Source organism: Bubalus kerabau, chromosome 5, assembly GCF_029407905.1.
Source record: "Bubalus kerabau isolate K-KA32 ecotype Philippines breed swamp buffalo chromosome 5, PCC_UOA_SB_1v2, whole genome shotgun sequence".
Lineage (NCBI taxonomy): Eukaryota > Metazoa > Chordata > Mammalia > Artiodactyla > Bovidae > Bubalus > Bubalus kerabau.
In genome coordinates this window covers 10,998,610-11,018,307 of record NC_073628.1, presented here as the reverse complement: position 1 = coordinate 11,018,307, position 19,698 = coordinate 10,998,610, and the positions used below count along the sequence as shown (strand labels likewise).

The 19,698-nt window shown below is 59.8% G+C and overlaps 1 protein-coding gene across 1 annotated transcript in view; it reads left to right on the top strand.

The window, feature by feature from the left end:
* The first annotated feature begins 7,296 nt into the window (after positions 1 to 7,296).
* The window catches only part of DAGLA (diacylglycerol lipase alpha), a 31,779-nt gene continuing 19,377 nt past the window's right edge, over positions 7,297 to 19,698 (top strand). Inside the window, exons 1-8 of the mRNA XM_055581100.1 lie at positions 7,297 to 7,748; positions 10,140 to 10,278; positions 10,631 to 10,842; positions 12,364 to 12,465; positions 13,242 to 13,380; positions 16,516 to 16,603; positions 18,586 to 18,720; positions 19,266 to 19,343. Of these exons, the coding sequence (XP_055437075.1) occupies positions 10,184 to 10,278; positions 10,631 to 10,842; positions 12,364 to 12,465; positions 13,242 to 13,380; positions 16,516 to 16,603; positions 18,586 to 18,720; positions 19,266 to 19,343 (849 nt within the window). The 5' untranslated portion in view covers positions 7,297 to 7,748; positions 10,140 to 10,183. The remainder of the gene's footprint in view (positions 7,749 to 10,139; positions 10,279 to 10,630; positions 10,843 to 12,363; positions 12,466 to 13,241; positions 13,381 to 16,515; positions 16,604 to 18,585; positions 18,721 to 19,265; positions 19,344 to 19,698) is intronic.

Below are 19,698 nucleotides of genomic sequence, written 5' to 3'. Positions count from 1 at the left end.
CTCATCCGGGGTTAAGGAGGCAGGGCCGGTGAGGCCTCAGCCAGGGCAGGTGGGACTCCTGCCATCCCTGCCCAAGAAGGTGGGTCAGGGCATCCTGTAGGCTGGCACGGGTGAGGGCAGGCATGGGTCAGCCTGGTGCCCAGGGGTGGGGAGCAGGGCCTTTCTGTGCCGGAAGCCTGACTTGCTCGCAGAGATCAGTGGCCCTGCCACAGCTTGGGCGGTGAGGGACTTGGGCCATGAGGATGAGGTCTAAGCACTCTCAGGAGAAGATGATGGATAAATAATGATGGTGGCAACGAACACTTGCCAGGCGCTGAGTGCTTTCGATGCGTTATTTCATGTACTCCTCACGACTCCCGGTGAAGCGGGGAGTCCTTCGTTGTCCTCTCCTGCAGATGAAAAAACAGGGGCTCAGAGAAATGGAGGTCACAGACGCCTAGCAGTAACAGAACCAAGATGCAAACTCAGGGCTGTCCCACCTCAGGGCTGGAGGGAAGCCAGCGGTGGGCTCCTTGGAGGAGCCCTTACCCTCCAGGTGTTCGCATTTGAGACTGCGGGTCCCAGGGGAAGGGGGACGTGGCACTAACACAGGGGCAGCGCAGGAAAGACTCTGCCTAAATAGAAGCAAACCTGGGATGGGCGCCTGCCTGCATGCACAGACAGGCGGGAGGAACTGGCCAGGGGCTGGCAGACCAGAGCCCAGCCTCTCTGGGCCGCCCCAGGGAACCTCAGCCCTGGGGCCCAGAATGAGTGTGGGACAAAGGCCATTCCTAGTTTCAAGAACAGAAACCGTCTCCAGGGAAGAATGGAGAAACAAAACCTGGACTGGCCAGAGGGGACTCTCTTCTGCTCTCCAAAACAAGTCCATTCTGGCTCGGGACAAAGCTGGAAGAGAGGACCAGGGAAGACTGCAGGGTGGAAGGAGGGCCCGGCCTGACTGCCATGCCCCGGGTAAGGAGGGGTGGAGGGGTGAGGGGGAGCACATCCTGCTACCTCTCGGGGCAGCGGCCCCCCCAACTCATCCCCCAGCAGCCAGCTTCCCTCCCAGAACAACTAGCAGGAAACGAAAGGCCTCAGTTGATTCCCAGGGAGTTGGCTGGTGTCAGTGACAGGGCCTGTGGCAGATGGCAAATTCTGCTTGTTGTAGACGAGTGGAAAATAATTAGCGTGAGAATGAGAAGCTGGAACCTCTGTACTAAACAGAGCCCTGATGAGGACTCATCGGGAGGGGCCAAGGGCACAGACTGGAAGCTCACGGCCCGGCTATCACTAGCTGAGTGACCTTGGGCAAGGGACCTAACTTCTCTGGGCCCGTTTCTTCATCTGTAAAATGGGGTTGACAATAACACATAGCTCATAGGGTTGCTGCTGCTGCTGCTGCTGCTAAGTCACTTCAGTCATGTCCGACTCTGTGCATCCCCATGGACAGCAGCCCACCAAGCTCCCCTGTCCCTGGGATTCTCCAGGCAAGAACCCTGGAGTGGGTTGCCATTTCCTTCTCCAATGCATGAAAGTGAAAAGTGAAAGGGAAGTCGCTCAGTCCTGTCCGACTCTTCGCGACCCCATGGACTGCAGCCTACCAGGCTCCTCCGTCCATGGGATTTTCCAGGCAAGAGTACTGGAGTGGGGTGCCATCGCTTTCTCCGCACAGGGTTGCTAGAAAGATGAAATTAAAGTAGGCGATACCTATGAACTGCTCACTACTGTACCTGGCATGTAGGAAACGCTATGTAAGAATTTTTTTTTTTAATAACTGGTGGTAGAATAATGGCTGGCGCCATCTCCAGGCCCAGCCCAGCAACTGTAGGTGTGGCCCCCAGTAAGTGGGGCTGCTTCTTTTCATCCTCTTCCCTGAACTCTGTGCCCAAGCCCCAGAGTGCTGGTTTGTGAGGCACCACGGATGCTCGTGGGCTTCCCTGGTGGCTCAGATGGTAAAGAATCTGCCTGCAATGCAGAAGACCCAGGTTCGATCCCTAGGCCAGGAAGATCCCCTAGAGAAGGAAATGGCAACCCACTCCCGTATTCTTGCCTGGAAAATTCCACGAACAGAGGAGCCTGGTAGGCTACAGTCCATGGGGTTGCAAAGTCGGACACGACTGAGTGAGTAACACATGGATGCTCGTGGGTGTGGAGAGGACACCGCAGGGAGGTCGGGCTTCAAAGCCTGACTTGGCCCCTCGCTCAGTAGGCCCCTTGGAACCTCAGTTTCCCCATCTGTGACATGAAAACAGTCCTGCCTACCCACAGGCTCCTAGTGAGGGGAGTAGGAGGCACCTCCCCGGGTCCTTCAAGGCTGCCCTGGTTGTGGGGGGTGGCGGTGCAGGAAAGGTGCTCATGAGCCTGAGACCCTGGTTGGGGGGCGGTGCGGCGTGGGGTGGGAGTAGAGACAGCAGCGTCCCCGCCACTGCCCCGCCGCAGGCCTCACCAGGCACCAGTTTCGTCCAAGGGCCTGGGCGTGTGAGGACCCATTTCTTGCCGAAATCCGTCCCCAGCCCTGGGCAGGCTCGCCTCTGCCTTCTGCTCCGGCACAGCTGACGTGTGAAAAGCAACAGCTTTCGGGCCCCGGACTCCGGTTGCGCACACCCGGGCCCAGTCGGGCGGCCCGCTCAGGCGTGTTCACTCTCTGTTGCCTCCCTCGCTGCCCTCCCCCGCCCCTCGCCTCTTGGAGCCCAGCTTCTGCGGGACCCTCACACCTGGGAGGCAGAGGGACTCCAAGGGCAAGCAGGAATCAGACCGAGGGGCAGAGACATTGTTTCCTTTGAAGTAACTCCAGGAGGCTGCTTTGAAATCCCAGCCCTGCAGCCTGATGAGGCTGGAGTAAGGGGACACACAAAGTTTCTAGCTCTGGGCCCACCCACCTGCAGGCAGCCCGTGGAGCAGCCTCTCCTCGGCCTCAGTTCTCGTCTGGGAATGGGGTGGATGCTCACAGTCTCTCCCTAGTGGTGGGACCAGGAGTCTGGAGCCAGAGGAAGACCCAGAGAGTGGGTTGTGGTCCCCAAGGCCCTGGCGCCTCCCTCCACCAGGTGGGGGAACATGAGTAGCCCGCTCCCAGGGTTCAGAAACGCATTTAATTGGATCCTGCTCCTCTGAAGTGGCGGTTAAGACACGGGCTGTGGAACTAGGCTATGTGACCCGGGGCAAATCACTTCATCTGTAAAATACGGTAATAGCAGTGCCTCCAATGAGGACTGAGTGAGTTATGTGCACAGAGGGCTTAGAGGAGGCCCAAGACTCGATAGGCAACTGACAAATGCTGGAGGGCGCAGAAGGGCTGAGTCCCCAACTCGCGCTGGGCGGAGCTCTCCTCCATCACCCGGAACCGCCCCGCAACCTCGGGAGATGATTGGTTACTGCGTGCCGCGCCCCTCCCTCTGCGGGTGCTCCCTGTTTAAGTCTCACAAGCCAGAGGGAGGTTAACGAGCTCCCCAACAAGCCACACAGCTGAGCAGTAGTGGCCGTGCCAGGATTCCACCACCCCTGGAGCCCGTGCCCTGGACAGAGATAAAGAGGGCAGGAGGCGTCTGCCAGCACACATAGGCCAGAGGGCGGCCCCTGGTGAGCCTGCCCCAGCTGGGACTGAGCCTCTGGGGGCCAGCACTCGCCCTGCAGGCTGCCCGGGGGCCCAACCTCCCTTAGGTCAGTCCTCCAAGTCAGATGACCACCCTTCAAGACTAGTCAAGCTCCAGCAGCCAACACAGACAGACCCAGAGGGCCTAGGAGGCAGCAGGTCCCTTTCACCGTTCTGGGAGCATCTTCTCTAAGCCCTGTCGCGTGGGGGCATCCCATTCATTATGGGAATGGGAGTCCTGGGCCCTCCCCTCAGAGCCCCGAGGAATACAACACCTCACAGAGTGCTGAAAGAGAACTTGCATGCATGTGTGTGCTCAGTCGTGTCCCACTCTTTGTGACCCCATGGACTGTAGCCCACCAGGCTCCTCTGTCCGTGAAATTTTCCAGGCAAGAATACTGGAGCCGGTTGCCATGCCCTTCTCCAGGGGATCTTCCTGACCCAGGGATCAAACCCACGTCTTCTGCATCACCTGCATTGGCAGGTGGATTCTTTACCACTATGCCACCTGGGAAGCCCTAAAGAGTGCATACAGACTACCCAATTTCCCTTTTCACTTTGGCCACCAGGTAGCATGGAGGCTAATACTAGTTTTACATGCAGCTCCTATGATGGGCTTTATGTCTTGTACATGTACGATGATTTCCCCAGTCTTCTATTTTAATTTACTTAGTTTTTGTTCTCAAGTTTGTTTTTAAATGTATATTCCACCTTTTCATTGTTTGGGGATTCCTATATAGGCACATGCAGCCTTGGATGCAAATAAATGTTAACAAATACAAAATCATCAGCCTCCTCTTAGTCCAGGCTCCTCATTCTTCAGAAGAGGTAACTGAGGTCTGGAGGGGCGGTGACTTTCTGTCCTGGGGATGTTGCCCTTGGTCTGGAACTGGCAGCTCCGTAATGTGGCTGGACCTGGCCCGGTCACCAGCCTCAACCAGCAGGCTGTTCAGGACCCAGGGAAGGTGGGCTCGGGGCTAAGTTCTCCTCCTCTCCTTTGCCAGCTGAGCTGCAGAGCCGCGGGGACCCCACCCGCCGGGCAGTGGAGAGCTAGCCACCGATGTGTCTGCTTGAAACTGCTCAAGTGACTGATGCCTTCTTGCGGGTTGATCTCCAGCAAGGGAGCTCATGTGGATTTTGCCGCTTCTGAGAGGGTTCTGTATCCAGAATGTGAGAAAGGATCTCAGCCCAGGCTCCCTGGGGCAACACTCTACTAATGGAAGCGGCTCTCAGGAGTTGGAGAATGCGTGTGCTGTGTGGCAGGGAAGGGCCGGGCTGGCTCGGAGACTCTGGCTGCATGTCCAGCTCCCGCTGGGAGGGACATAATGGGAAAGCTGGGAGCCTCTGGTGCCTTCCTGAACTTGCTTCCTCACCCATAAATGGGGGCCCCAGGACTGTTTCCAGGATCTCTTCTAAGCCTGACATTCCTGCAGTGGGTGTGGGCTTTGGATGGCAGGAGGAAGGACCCAAGTCTCTTGCCTGCCCAGCCTCCTGCTCCTCAGAAGGTGTGGGGCAGGGTCTCTGAGCCTCAGCCTCCTCATTTTCAATGAAAATATTAGCAGAAGAGCCACATTCGCTGAGCATCTGTGACAGGTGCTGGCTTAAGTGTATGTGACTCATTTAACCGGTAGTTGCTGTTCTTAGCCCCATTTTAGAAATAAGGAATCATGGCACAGAGAGGTTAAGTAACTTGTCCACCATCGCACAGCCATGACGTGCAGAGCTAGGACCCAGACCCATGTGCAGTGAGAGCGAGGCTGTCACCCTGCATCGCTGCTGTGAGGATGGCAGGCTATTCGTCTGGGACTCAAAACGTGGAAGGTGCTCAGTTGATATCAGATGTATCCTAGTGGCCTGGACCTGGCTGTCATCCCTTCCTTCAGGCTCAACTTCCAGCCCATCCTTGGGCCCAGATGCCCAAGGCCACCTCTGCCAGGCAGGAAATCTCATGGGCTGACCTAGAGGCTGCTGGACGGGCCTCCCACAGCACATCATCCTGTCCCCTGTGGTTGAGCCTGACTCTGGTGCCCTGGCCCCACTGCAGGCTAGCGAGGTGATGTCTCACCTCCCACCAGCTCGAGCTGGAATTCTCCTTGCCTTCATCCTTCCCCTGGGAGCTCTCAGCACCCCATCAGCTGGGACCCACTGCTGAGGGGCACTTCTCCCTGAAGCCTGCTCCCAGGGCCCAGCCCAAGGGGACCTTTGGATCAGGGGATGTGCTCTAAATAGCAGCCCCCCAAAGCCCATGGCAGGGCAGGGGACCCTGTTAGGTCTCATGTCAGCTCAGTCCAGCCCTTTCTGATCAGCTGGAGCCAATCAGGGGCATCCAGCAACACCTGCCCAGACCCTGGCACCTGTCACAGGTCACCCTGCCAGGAAGCCCCCGTAAGCCCTGTTGATACGATCCCCCACCCACCCGTGAGTGGAGCCTGGGCTCTGCCAGGACCCGTGCAGACCTCTGAGACCTTGTCCCAGCCCGCTCTCACCGCAGCCCTCTGGGGGACCGGGGTTGTCCCCCTTTTGCAGCTGGAGAAACTGAAGCCCTAGAATAGTTAAGACAGCCAGAGGAGAGGGTGGTTCTCTGAGAGCGATCGGGGTGGGGGTGCTGGGGAGGGACCTTTCCTCCAAAGTGAAGGATTTGAGCCAAGAGGGGCAGGAGTCATGTCTCCTACCCTTATGGCAGCTGCTTCAGGAGGATGGAGCAGTGGTTTGGAGGGGCCGGGGCTGCCCAGGGGGAGAGGGGCTGTGTTCATACTCCAGGGGCAAGAGAAGCGGGGGTGTGATGTGAAGGAGAGCAGTGCTGCCTGGCCCACCCCCACCCCCACCCCCCGGGACTCTCCATTGAGCAGGACTGGGATGGGCAACAAGGAATCAGCAAGTGTAAGCCAGTGTACCCAGGGTATTGAGATGAGGGGTTCCCATAAGGGAGCGCAGCCTGTTCTGCATGAGAAGGGGTGGGGGGTGCTGTCAGGGAGGGTTTCAAAGAGGGCTGCTTTCCGTTGGCTTACAAAGATGAGTAGGATTTTGCCTGCCAGAGGAACTAGGATAAACAAAGCACAGATTCCAATGAGGTGTTTTTAAGGGAGCAGCAAGTTTGGGGGTTGGGAAAGGAGGGTGAGGGAGTGTGAGGGGGCACTGGAGTGCCTCCCCAGCCAGAAGGCGGCCCTGTGCCTGTCTGTGCCTCGGATCCCTAGGGGTTGGGGAGTGACTTCCTGCTCCAGGACTCAGAGAGGGCAAGGCCCCTGCCCAAGGCTGCACAGCCTGCCTGCCAGCTGCTGCGGCCCTTAGGTGCTGCCTGATAGGCTTGGACTTTATCCTGCAGACCCCTGGAGCCATGGACGGTATTTAAAGTAGGGATCAGCCTGTGCATTTTAGAAAAACAGTTTTGCATTTTTAGAAAGAGGAACTCTGAGGATGGTTCATACTTAAATCAAAGGCCTGAATCCCCATCAAGGAAACTGAGCTTTGTGAGTGGAGGAAGAAGGGGCCTCGGAGCGCCACTCAGGTCATTCCACCCACGTGTGGGGAGCGTCCTGGGCATTCACACCTGCCTGGGCGGTAGGGGAGGGGGGGTTGTCCAGCCAGGGGCATGGGAGGCACCCAGCAATGCTTCTGTTCTGCCGCCACTGAAGGGGGCACCTCCCCTCCCCTGAAAGTGCCGCTGGTCTGGATGCCCCCTGCCCCATTGAGGCCCCTGTGCCCTGGGGGAGGAGAGCCAGAGGAGATGCTTTGCGGCCTCCTCAGACCAGGAAGTAGCCTCTGCCCTCCCCCATCCTGAGACATTTCCTCCAGATGAAATCACATCCCCAGCAGGGGAACAGGCCCCCATTGTGAAGGGCTGGGGTCTCGAGAGAAAGGGCGTCTTTCAGGCCCTTAAAAATAGCAGTCCTGAGATTTATGAATCCGCATGGAGTAGTGGGGCCCATCCTTACCACCACCCCCCCAGCAGCAGCACAGGCCCTGTCATCAACACACCCCCACCATGACCTGGTGGTGACCAGCTGGAGAATCCGCTAGCCTGGGCAGGGGAGGCACAGCTCGTCCACCCGGTTCACACGCTCTCTGGCTAAGACCGCCGCTGGCTTCATTCAGCGCTGCCAAGGCCTCTTGTATGGTCCGCAGGTCCTTAGCAGGTGGGGACCATCAACATTTTACAGATGGGGAAACTGAGGCACAACTAGTAAGTCATACCGTGAGTGGGTGATGGAGCCGGGGTTGGGAGCCAGGCAGTGCTGGACCTGGGATTCTGCAGTGGCGAGCTGGCCCGGGAGGTTGCGGGGTGTGGCCCCCAGACCTGTTACCGGGCACCCCAGCGCGGTCAGCCCGCAGCCGCCCTGCCATGTGACCTAGGTGGGACTGGCACTGACCATGGCCGTCAGCTGGATGCCCCCCTCCTCGTCAAGCTCGGGGGCAGAGGCTGCCACTGGTCGTATCACTACAGGGGTCTTGACAGATCTTCAGCCCCCTCTGCAGGGGTGCCAGGCTCCCCGCCCCGCCCCCTTCTACCTGAGAGCCAGGAAGGTGGGGCCGCGTGTGAGGTTATTAGGTGATAACGTGTGAGTTGAAGGAGTTTTAGCCATTCTAGACTCTAAGAGGTGAAGGGCTGGGAGAGGAGGCGGTTGGGAAGGGTTCACTGGGTGTACCCCTGAAAGCGAGATGTCCTGGGCTCCTGGCAGGGCAGCTGGTGCCCGCCAGCCTCTCTGGGACAGCCCTCCCCTTCCTCTGCCGGGGTCTGGCCTGCTGAGAGCAGCTGCTGCACCTGCTGGGACCTCGCAGTGGTTCCACGTGTGTGAGGGACCCACCAAGCCCAGCCCCACGCGGCTCCTCACCCTCCAGGGGCCACCTGGCGTCGGGGAGGGGCTGGCGGCTGCCATCCCAGCTGTTGGCAGCTCGGTCCTCCCCAGCCCGCTGCTGCCGACAGCGTCCTTGCCCCTCCCACCCGGCCCGTCCGGCCCTTCCAACCGAAGCCGGTGGCGGTCAGCCCCTCGTCACCGACAGGCGACTGGAAGCCCCGGCCTCCTGCGGTCCCAGACCCCCGCCCCCGGACGCCCCGCCACGCAGCTCCGGGTTCTCCATCCTTCTCCCGCTTCCCAGAATCCGCGCTCCGACTCCTCCTTGGAGAGAGTGGGATGATGTCACTTCCTGAGGGTGGGGGGAGGAGTAGGCACGACCCCGGCAGGCTAGCACGCCCTCCCGCCCGCCGGGCCGCCACCTCGCTGGGAGCAGCCTGGCAGCGGCCGGATGAAGCGGCTGCACCCGGGAGAGGGCGACGGAGACTGGCCGGGCCGGATGTGCTGGGCCGGCCACCTGGCCCCACACCCCCCGGCCCACCCTGAGAGCCGTGCCCACCGGCCAGGGAGACTTGGCCACTTGCCGAGTGATGCTGGTCTCCACGGACGCTCTTCTTCCCTGGAGCCTTCACCGGGGAGAGGAGGACTTGCCGCCCACCAGGGACCAGGTGCCATGTAAGCCTCTGCCAGCCTGGGGGCAGCAGCCCACCAGCGCCCAGCCTCCAGTTGCTGGGGTTTCTCTGTTGAGTTGAGTGCGGGGCTACCCTGAGCCCCTCCCTGGTGTCTACCCACTGGCCCCCTGTGGGGATCCAGTGGCCCGAGCCACTGCCCTGGTTCCTGGGGCTCTTGGGGGGGGGGGGGCGGACTCCTGGTCCCTTCTCCCCAAGCTTCCCTGCGGCTAATTTGAATTCAGCTACTTCAGAGAGTTGGGATCCGGGCAGTAGAGACTGCATGGCTCAGGGGGAGCGTGGAGGGTGGAAGGCGGCTGCCAGGAGGATGAGATACCCCCAGGGCTTGCCCACTGCCCTTCTAGCAGAGATGCTGGGCACCCCAGCCACATTCCTGACACCTCTCCCCCACCCTGCCCCGTCTCAACCAGGTCCTTCCCTACCAAGGGGCGTCGCTGTGGTTGGGGATTCTGTCTGATGGGTACAAAATCAGGTCATAGAGTGTCCTCCCAGCATTCCAGCAAAGCACAAAACGGAAGACCTCATCCAACAGATATTTACTGAGCACCTACTATGTGCTGGGTGCTCCCATCCTCCGTGTGTGCCAGCCCCACGCGTGTGCTCACCCCCCACCTTCCCCAGCGCCTTCAGCCTTCCACCTCCCTGGCTTAGCTCATGCCGGGAGACAGGCTCAGGCTTGGGCTGGGAAATCCCAACCCCATGCCAAGGACTGCAGGCACTGGATATGTGGGTGGGGGGTCCCCTGATCCCATGGAGGAGGGTAGGAATAAGCCCAGGTCTTTAGTGGAGCTAAGCAGTTCCTGTTAGGGCAACCCCAGGCTGAACCAATCTCAAGGGGTCTGTGCCACACTTGGGGACAGGCAAGTCCTCGGGGGTTAGACTGAAGCCAGTGTCTGGCTACTGCAGTTTTTGATACTGGCGCCAGGGGGATGGATATGGTGGGAGGTGGGTCCTGCCCAGGGATGGGACTGAAGCTCTGGGGATGTTGGACTGGGAGGATGTCCCTGTTGCTGGGCCTGCCTGGCAAGAACCATGGTGGCCCTGGATGCGGCCGCAGCCCGGGCAGCCTGGGGGTCCTCTGCTCTGTTTCAGGAGGTGAGCGTCAGGCCCGCTGAGCCTCCGCAGAGCTGCCAGCCATGCCCGGGATCGTGGTGTTCCGGCGGCGCTGGTCTGTGGGCAGCGATGACCTCGTCCTGCCAGCCATCTTCCTCTTCCTGCTGCATACCACCTGGTGAGTCTTGGGGCCATGCACAGGCCGGCAGGGTGGTGGGGGGTGGTGCGTCCTAGGCCTGGGGGAGGCCTTCTGACCCACTGTCCTGACCCTGTCCCAGGAGTCAGTGCTGAAACATCCACCCCCTTTAGGGCAATACCTGCGCGGAGCCCAGAGACCCTGCCTGGCCACTCTAGGAGCTGACCTAGCTTTGGGCTCCCTGCTCCCACTGCCTTGTCCCTGGGTGCCTGTATCCTCAGACGGCCCCGCTGCCTGGTGGACGGTGGTCCCCTGCCCAGATCAGTGAAGCCCTCCACCCTGGAGTCCAGGCTGGGTGGGGCCACCTAGCCCTCTCCTGTGCGCATTCCCCCAGGTTTGTGATCCTGTCCGTGGTGCTCTTCGGCCTGGTCTACAACCCGGACGAGGCCTGCTCCCTGAACCTGGTGGACCACGGCCGCGGCTACCTGGGCATTTTGCTGAGCTGCATGATCGCCGAGATGGCCATCATCTGGCTGAGCATGCGTGGCGGCATCCTCTACACAGAGCCCCGCGAATCCATGCAGTACGTGCTCTACGTGCGCCTGGGTAAGGGCCACCCACCGTGGGCGGGGGGCTACTCCGGCTCTCCCCCCCAACCCCCCTCCTGTGTCCAACATTCATTCAGCCAGCAGCGAACAGGCAGACTCCCTGCCCCCACTTGTGGACCAGGGGTGGGCAGACTGCAGCCTGAGGGCCAAATCCTGCCCACTGTCTGTTTTTTTTAAAATAAAGTTTTATTGGAACCCAGCCACACTCACTCATTTAGTACTTACCGCCTCTGGCTGCTTCTGCACAACCATGGCAGAGCTGAATCGTTGTGATGGAGAGTATGACCCACAAAGTCTAAAATATTTATTCTCTGGCCCTTTACGGAAAAAGCTTGCCAACCCCTGTTCTGTCTAGGCTGGGTGTGTCTCTTCAGCTGCTTTGTGATCCTTCCCCAAACAGCCCCTCCTCCCCATCCTGGGGAGGCCCCTCAGGAGCCTGGACCAGCTCCCTGAGGACCCACCTGTCTCCTCCTCCTGGACTCGGGTTCAGCTGCCTACCCTGGTCACTCTTGCTGGACACTCTTGTGCTCCTGTGGCCTCAGCTTAGCCTTCTTCCTGTGTTAACTCAGGGAGGAGCCCTTTGTTGGTCTCATTTTGCAGATGAAGAATCTGGGAACCAGGGAGGTTAATTAGCTCCCTTAAGGTCACACAGCTAACAAATATGCAAGTGTCAGAGATTTGAACTCAGGTTGTCAGACTCCAAAGCCTGGACTCTTGGCTGCCACATGGGGCTGCCTGTGAAGCTGGGGCTTCCAGTGCTGTCCCCGGGGTGGGTGGGGGGTGGCATCTGTTCTCCTCCCTGCTCCCCACACCCAACCCCATGTCAGCCCTGGGCTCAGCCCTGGACAGGGTGCCTTGGGCAGCTGGTTCGCCCCTTTCCTCTTTTTGCCTCAAGTGCTAGAGGCCGCCTCCCCGGGAACAGCCATTTCCATGAAATGAACACCCTGTCCCCCAGTTCCCACAGCCCTGAACCATGGACCTCATCACTCTCATTTTACAGTGGAGGAAATGGAGGCTCAGAGATTAGGTAACTTGCCTAAGATACAGTATTAGTCGCTTAGTCGTGTCCGACTCTTTGCAACCCCCTGGAATGTAGTCTGTCAGGCTCCTCTGTCCATGGGATTCTCCAGGCAAGAATACTGGAGTGGGTTGCCATTTCCTCCTTCAGGAGATCTTCCCAACCCAGGGATCAAACCTAGGTCTCCTGCATTGCAGGCGGATTCTTTACCATTGAGCCACCAGGGAAGCCCCACATCTGATTCCAAAGGTCACAGATACACTTCTAATTCCTGAAAGAGCAGGGAAATGCCTCTTCATCATCTGCCTTTGCAGTCACCTTCTCAAAGAGGTGTCAGGGCCTGAGGGCACGCAAACCAGAGCAGGGGATAGGACGGGCCACACTCCCTGGGCCTCTGCATCTCAAGGCCTGAGGGGGGTGGTGGGTGGTTTGCTGCTGAGGAGCCGGGCCCAGGTTCCAGGGCCTCCCCGTCCTTCAGCCGGGACCCTGCTCTGCTTGCAGCCATCCTGGTGATCGAGTTCATCTATGCCATCGTGGGCATCGTCTGGCTCACCCAGTACTACACCTCCTGCAACGACCTCACTGCCAAGAACGTCACGCTCGGTATGTCGGTCGGGCCTGGGGTGGCGGGGCCAGGCCAGGTTAGAGAGGGCAGTCCCAGGGTGGAGGGGACACAGCATCCTTAACCCTGGGTTGGGGGCTTCCCCGATGGCTCAGTGGTAAAAGAATCCACCTGCCACTGCAGAAGACAAGGGTTCAATCCCTGGGTCAGGAGGATCTCTTGGAGAAGGAAATGGCAACCCACTCCATTATTTTTGCCTGGGAAATCCCATGGACAGAGGAGCCTGGCTATAGTCCATGGGGTCTCAAAGAGTCAGACGTGACTGAGTGACTGAGCACTCATACAACCCTAAGGTGGAGGGGACACGGCCAGCCCTAACTCTAACCCTGAGATCGGGGGTCAGGGGCCAGGTTAAAGGGTAGTAAGCTAGATACCTTGAGGAGGAAACAGTTTCTGTGAGCTTGGCTGATGGATTGGCTGGGCGAGGCTGTAGCCTTCATCCTGAGGTCCACTGTCCCCGCCTTGGGGGGCCCTGGTCTGGGGGTACACAGCAGCAGGCACAGAGCTGACCAGGGCTCTGGAAACCCACATAGCCGTCTGCAATGTGCCAAGGATGGGCCTGGCGGGGGGGGGAGGGGGTGGTCACAGCTCAGCCAAGGGATGGCCATGTAGCTGGAGGCTGGAGCTGGGGCCTTTGGAGTCTGACTGTAGGGCCCCAGAAGCATTTTGAGGTAGGGAGGCCCCAGCGCCCCTTTCTTCAGAGTCAGAGAGGTGTCCCCAGTGCCATGCCCCTTGGTTTCCCACCGCTCCTCCACAGGGATGGTCGTCTGCAACTGGGTGGTCATCCTGAGCGTGTGCATCACGGTCCTCTGCGTCTTCGACCCCACGGGCCGCACCTTCGTCAAGCTGAGGGCCACCAAGAGGCGGCAGCGCAACCTGCGGACCTACAACCTGCGGTCAGTGGCCAGGCGGGGGTGGGACTCGCTGACCCCGGGCAGGCAGAGGCCGGCCCCGGGCCTCCCTCACTGCATCTCCACCTGCGTGAGCCCCAGGTGCTGGCCCAAGGCTTCCTGGTCTGTAAAGTGGGAACGCGATCATTCCTGCCTCGTGCAGCTGCCGGGATGTTTATCAGAGTGATGAACACTGGCGCTCACGGGAGCTTCGTGCTCGGATCATCCTCAGGACTAAAAACACGAGAGTAATAATAGGAAGCACTTGGACAAGTGAGCCCAGAAGTGCACGTATTAACGTATAGTAACTCCCTGAGGTCGATGTTGGTGTCATCCCCATAATACAGAGGAGGAAACGGGGGCACAGAGAGGTTATGTGACTTGCCTGAGGTAGCGCAGCTGGCCAACAGTGGAGCTGGGTCAAGCTCAGTCAGTCTGGCCTTAGAGCCCTGGCTCTTAACCACTAGGCGAGGCTGCCTCTAGGATTAAGGGGGCTGCAGGAGGTTAACCAAGGCAGGCTTCTTGCCGGGGGGAATGTTTTGCAGTGTTTTGGAGAAGGAGGGAGGCAGAGAAAATGAGGCAGGGCGTCCAGGACGGTCACAGAGTTCCTGTTTATTGAAAGAAAAAGAGCAGAAGGGCTCTCAGGGTAGGCCCCAGTGGCTCCTGCTCATTGAGCTTCTGTCCGGGGTTAGGCCCTGCACTTCCACCAGCAGTCCTTTTCATCCTTTGGCCAACTCTGATGTGGCTGTGAGACCCATTCTACAGATGAGCGGTCCGAGTCCCAGGGAGGGCAGGCCACGTGCCCTGGGTCAGGTTGGTGGGAGAGTGGAGCTGCCACTCCACCCCCAGCCCAGGGCAGCAGGGGTGGGAGCCCTCACCCAGGGGAGCGGGCTGCCTGGGCCCCCACCCCACCCTCCCACGCCCCTCCGTCCAGCCCCCCTGGGCCCTCCACGTCAGCTGGGCCCTGCAACCAGAGCCACACCCACGCCTGGACTGGCCACCTCCCAGCCCCAAATGCCAGGTTTGGGAGCCAAGGCCCCAGAGCCCGTTGTTCCTCCCGGTGGCGCAGCTGGCCACCACCGCCTGTCCCATTTTGCTCATTCCGAGCACGTGCCCCCACCTGACCTGGTTTCTGGGCTCCTGGGGCCCTAGGAGGGGGGCAGGGAAATTCCCCTCCCCTACTCTGGATAATTGCCTTTGGGGCCCAGGGCAGCCAATGCCTTTAAGGTGGAGGTGGTTGGTGGTAGCTGTCATCTGAATTAGTAAGTCTTCTAGCAGTTCTGGGCCCTGTGCGGGTTGTAAAAGGCCTCAAGCTCCTAGACCCCCACCTGTTGCGGATTCTCCAGCTCTTGGATGGGCTGGAGAGGGCAGCCCAGTCCATGGCTGGGTTACTGTGACCACCTCTCCGGCTCTTCCCCCTGGCCCCCTCGCTCTGCTCTTAGACCAACAGAAAGTTTTTCTTAACAAGGACGTTTTTCAAGCCTGCTGACCCTTCATCTGCTTCCAGGTTTGGCTTTGTGCACAAGCCGCGCTGATCCACACCGGTGGGTTATTTTAGTTTCTGGGAGTTAGGGAGCTGCTCAAGTCCTGGGCCCTTTCTCCTTCCAGCGAAATCTGGTAGGGTTTGGGATGGGTTCTTCTCACCACTGCTCCTTGGGAGCCTGACCTTGGATCTCTGCTGGAGTGTCTGCCTTCCTTTCACTTTAGTGAGCCCCAGGGCAGAGGTGTGCCGGGTCCATGAACTTTCGGTCCAGACAGAGTGTCCCTCCCGGTATCTTGGTCTCTGTAGCCCAACAGATGTATTAGGCCAAACATGTCATTGGCTCCATCTGCCCCCTGGTGGGCATAAAGTGTACTGCAGTAGAGTATACAGGACTTAATCTGCCAGAGGGAAGGGAGGAAATTGTCTTTGAATGTTTGACAGCCAGTTTGGTTAGAAGGAGTTAAAGAACGCGATGCTCTGGGTACTCAGCTTAGCCGACATGCTGTCCCTTCATCCAGCCCCCAGTAGAGGGGGGACGTTGGCTTAGGATATGAGGCTGCCCAAGTCCCTTAGAGCTGACAGGTTCCAGAAACAGCAAGTCCCTTGCCCTGTTTCCTAACCCCCTCCTGTCGCCCTGATGGCCCTGTGGCTTCCCCTGTCCTTGTGGCCCGTAGCGCCATGGCACCAGGATTGGGAGCAGGAAGCGGCTGTTAGCTGCAGAGAGGAGGCGGAGGCAGCGACCGCCTGGCCTGTCACTGCTGATGGATGCTAAGTGCCTTGCAGGCATCCAGGGTCATTCAGAGCCTGCCCCTCCTGACCACCCAGCACCAGGCTCTGAAAGGGCTGGCGGGCAGGGCGCATGTCACGAAAGCCAGCCAGCCCCTCTTGCTCAGTCTGGAAATGTACATTTTTAATGTTGGATCTGTGATCTTTATGCTCAAAACACACACCGACCTCTGGACACTCAGCGTTGGAAGGGTCTCTGTGGATAACTGGCCAATTAATCACTCTTGCTTTGAGTGCAGACTCCTGGGTGTCCTGCCTCCCCATCAGAGCAGCCATACCCACTGGGGCCGGGGGTGGAGGTCGGGGAATGGAGAGGAGCCAGCCATGCAGATGAAGGGCAGGGCCCTCTCCCCTGTAATATAATGGATCTAAGGCGCTGCAGCATGCTGAACCTCATTCAGCCCCTTAAGCTTCCCCAAGTACAGAGATGAGAGAAATTCTTTCTGAGAGGGGAACAGGTCTGGCCAGCAGGTCTGCTCCCAACGTGGAATAAATCGGCAGGGAGGCCCAGCACCCTGCCGCCATCTCCCAGGGCCCTTGGTTGGAGCCTTTGGCGTGGGCTTCCGGGTGGCCCCCAGTTCGGGCTCCCAGCTCCGAAGCCCCCGGGTGTGCTGGTGTTCCTGTGTCAGAAGCTGGAAGCACAGGCCCCGGCCTTGGCCAGCAGGAGCCCCTCAGGGAGAGCCCTGCAGGCTGACAGCTTGCTGGCCCCGTGGCTTTGACCCGGCCCAGGCCTGTTGTCCCCCCAGACCCTCCTGCCGGGGAGCCCTTTGCCGGGGCCCTGAGAACAGGCTGCCCTGTTTCTGTAATGTCTGGGCCCAGCTCTTCTGGTCCAGCCCTCTGACCTCACACATACCAACTCTCCCCCACTGCAGGCACCGCTTAGAAGAGGGTCAGGCCACCAGCTGGTCACGCCGGCTCAAAGTGTTCCTCTGCTGCACTCGGACGAAGGACTCCCAGTCAGTAAGTACTGGGAAGTTGCCGCCCTGGGGCTCGGGTCCTTGGCTCTGCCGGGTGGGGCGGGGCCGGGCTTTGAGCAGGACAGGAGGTGACAGCCTGCTCCTCAGAGGACCTGTTGTCATTCACCGCCCGACTCCCTCCTGCATGTGAAACAGCCCTTCCCTTCCTTTGTCAGGGGACAGAAAAATGGGAAGACCTTTTATTAACCCCCTTGGAACTTAGAGATGAGTCTAGGAGAAGAGGTACTCAAGTATCAGGGCGACCTGAAGACAAAGAAAAGCCAGCAGCATCTCACCAGCTGCAAGGGCTTCCCTGGTGGCTCAGCAGTAAAGAATCTGCCTGCCAATGCAGGGGACATGGGTTCGATCCCTGGGTTGGGAAGATCCCCTGAGGAGGGTATGGCAACCCACTCCAGTATTCTTGCCTGGAGAATCCCATGGACAGGGGAGCCTGGTGGGGTACAGTCCATGGGGTCGCCAAACAGACTAAACCACAACCAGCTGCAAGTCCTTCTGTAAGATCAGCTGCCATGCGGTCAGTGCGGCCCTGGCCGTGCACTGTCAGCCCTCTGCACCCACTAGGGCGCTGCAGAAGGAAGGTGGGTCAGCAGTGGGTGGCCCCCGGGTGGGGGAGGGGAGGCAGGGCCCTGGGGAGCCCTCCGTGGAGCCCCGCCCCCTCCAATGCTGGCAGGGTCCTTAGGGATCATCTAGCCCCACCCCTCATTTTGCAGATCAGGCAACTGAGGCCCAGAGAGGTGGAGTGACTTGCTCAGCGTCCCACAGCTAGGTAGTGGCAGAGCCAGTGAGGTCAGGAGACCACTCCTGCCTGAGCCAGACAGCCAGTGCCCTCCATGGAAGCCACCGGAAAAGCCTCCAGTGGCTCCTACCCACCCGCAGCCCCTGCTGAGCCATAGAGTGAGTAATCAAGTGTAAGAAAGCCCCTCCCACCCCCGGAGGTTCCCTGGTGGGTGGGAAGCACCCCCACGGGGCTCTCTGGGGGGTCTCATCGAGGGCACATCCACCCCTCCTGGCAGGCAGATTGGGGGCTGGTGTTGGACCCTGGGGAAAAGGCAGGGGGTTCCCCAGAAGCTGGGTCCCACCAGATACTGATGGTGATCAGGTCAGGTCAGGTCAGGTCCCGCCCAGAGTTTTGATCGGCTCACGCTATGTTGCTCAAACATTTGCACTGGATGCCAGGATTTAAAAATCGGGGGCGTTTGTGTCGAGTTCAGTATTTCTAGATTCGGCCCTTGCATTAGGCTCTTGAGTTTGCAGCCCTTGATTTTTCTTCTCTCACAAGTGCCAGACACTCAGGGGCGAAACCCAGCAGGAGAAAGCCGGTTGCCATGAATCTGTTCCCACCACAGCCTCTCTTGACAGGTTAGGGAAGAGGTTCCAGGGTCCCACTTGTCGGGAGGCAGAGAGGACTCTGCACAGGGCTAGCAGGGTTGCCTCTGTCTGCACGACCTCCTCCCAACCCCCGGCCCCAAGCACGGGTGTCCTGAGGACAGAGCTTGCAGGGCAGCTGGGGGCCAGGCACCCTGCATCACACACCCCTTCTCCAGGCACATGGTGGGGGTCCCTGCACCTCCAGATGTGGGCAGGAAGGGGAGGGGGCCTGAGACCCTGGGCTCCAAAGGGCCCTTGGCGGGGCCATTCAGGGTCACAGCTGAGGGAGGTGGGAAGAAACAGCATGGGAGAAAAGCAGCCAGGAGCTCAGTTTTGGCTCCTCTGCTGGAGAGAAGGGCGGAAGGAGAAACAGGCCGGGCCTGCAGGCCTTGGTTCCTAGTCCTGGAGCAGGAAATGGCTCGGGGGTGTCAGGCCAGTGCCTGAGTGCCAAAGGAGTGCCAAGGACAGGAGGGGGGGTGGGGGAGCGGGGCCAGAGAAGGGTCCCTGTGGACGCCCATCCCCGGACATTCATGCCCGGCCTCTGTCCTCTCCCCTGCTCCCTGCCACCGCCCCCCGCCGCCTCCCTGGACCATGTAGGACGCCTACTCAGAAATCGCCTACCTCTTTGCCGAGTTTTTCCGAGACCTGGACATTGTGCCGTCGGACATCATCGCCGGCCTGGTGCTGCTCCGGCAGCGGCAGCGGGCTAAGCGCAATGCCGTGCTGGACGAGGTGAGCCCACGCGCAGGTCACGTCCCCACACTGCCCTCCACCGAGGCCGTCCCTGCCGCCCCCAGGTTCCACGCTCCCCTCCCTTCCCCAGCTCACCCTCAGCAAGCCGCCCAGGGCCCCTGCTCGAGCTGCTTCCCTCTGCAGGGCCCAGAGGCTGTCTCCACCCATCTACCATCTAATCACAGGGGCCCCATGACCCACCCAGCTCTGTGCTTGGGCATCCGCGCTTGCCTCATCACCCGCCCCCCTGCAACTCGCCAGTCCTAGCTGGGGTCTCTGCACATCTCATATAAATTATGTTTTCTCCTGGCCTGGGCCGGCTCCCTTGCCCGGCATGGATGGTTTGGGTGGAAGGGTAACAACTGGAAATATGAGGAGACCTTGGATTTGGAAAGCGGGCCAGGTCGTGGAAGAGCTAGGAACCACACACCTCTTTGGGCTCTCAGGGCCTTGGGAGGCAGACAGAGCACAGAGCCGGGGCCTGGACCCCTTTCTCAGCCGTGCGGCTGGGCCCGGGCAGCCACCCTCACGTACCTGTCTTCCAGGCCAACAACGACATCCTGGCCTTCCTGTCTGGCATGCCGGTGACCAGAAACACCAAGTACCTCGACCTCAAGAACTCGGTGAGTCAGGACCACCCCCAGCGCGCGCTGGTCCCTCTCTCCTTCTGCTGGGCTTACCCGAGCAGACCACCTGCCCGCGGCCCTTGAGGCGCTGGCTGCACCTGCTCCGCTGTGGGTCCCGCCTCAGTTCTCCAAGCAGCCCCCTTCCTCCCAAACACACTCTGACCTGCCACCTCCATATTGCTCTGGTTCTACAGGCAAACCCCTTGAATCTGCTCCACTGAGCTCAGAATGTTTGGCCCTGGCCTCCTGAGATTGTCAAGTACTTCCAGGGGCTGAGCTGCTGTTATTCTTGCCACGGTTGTTATTGTTATAAAAGGCAGCAAGACATAGCACTTGGTTTCCAAGGGTTTTT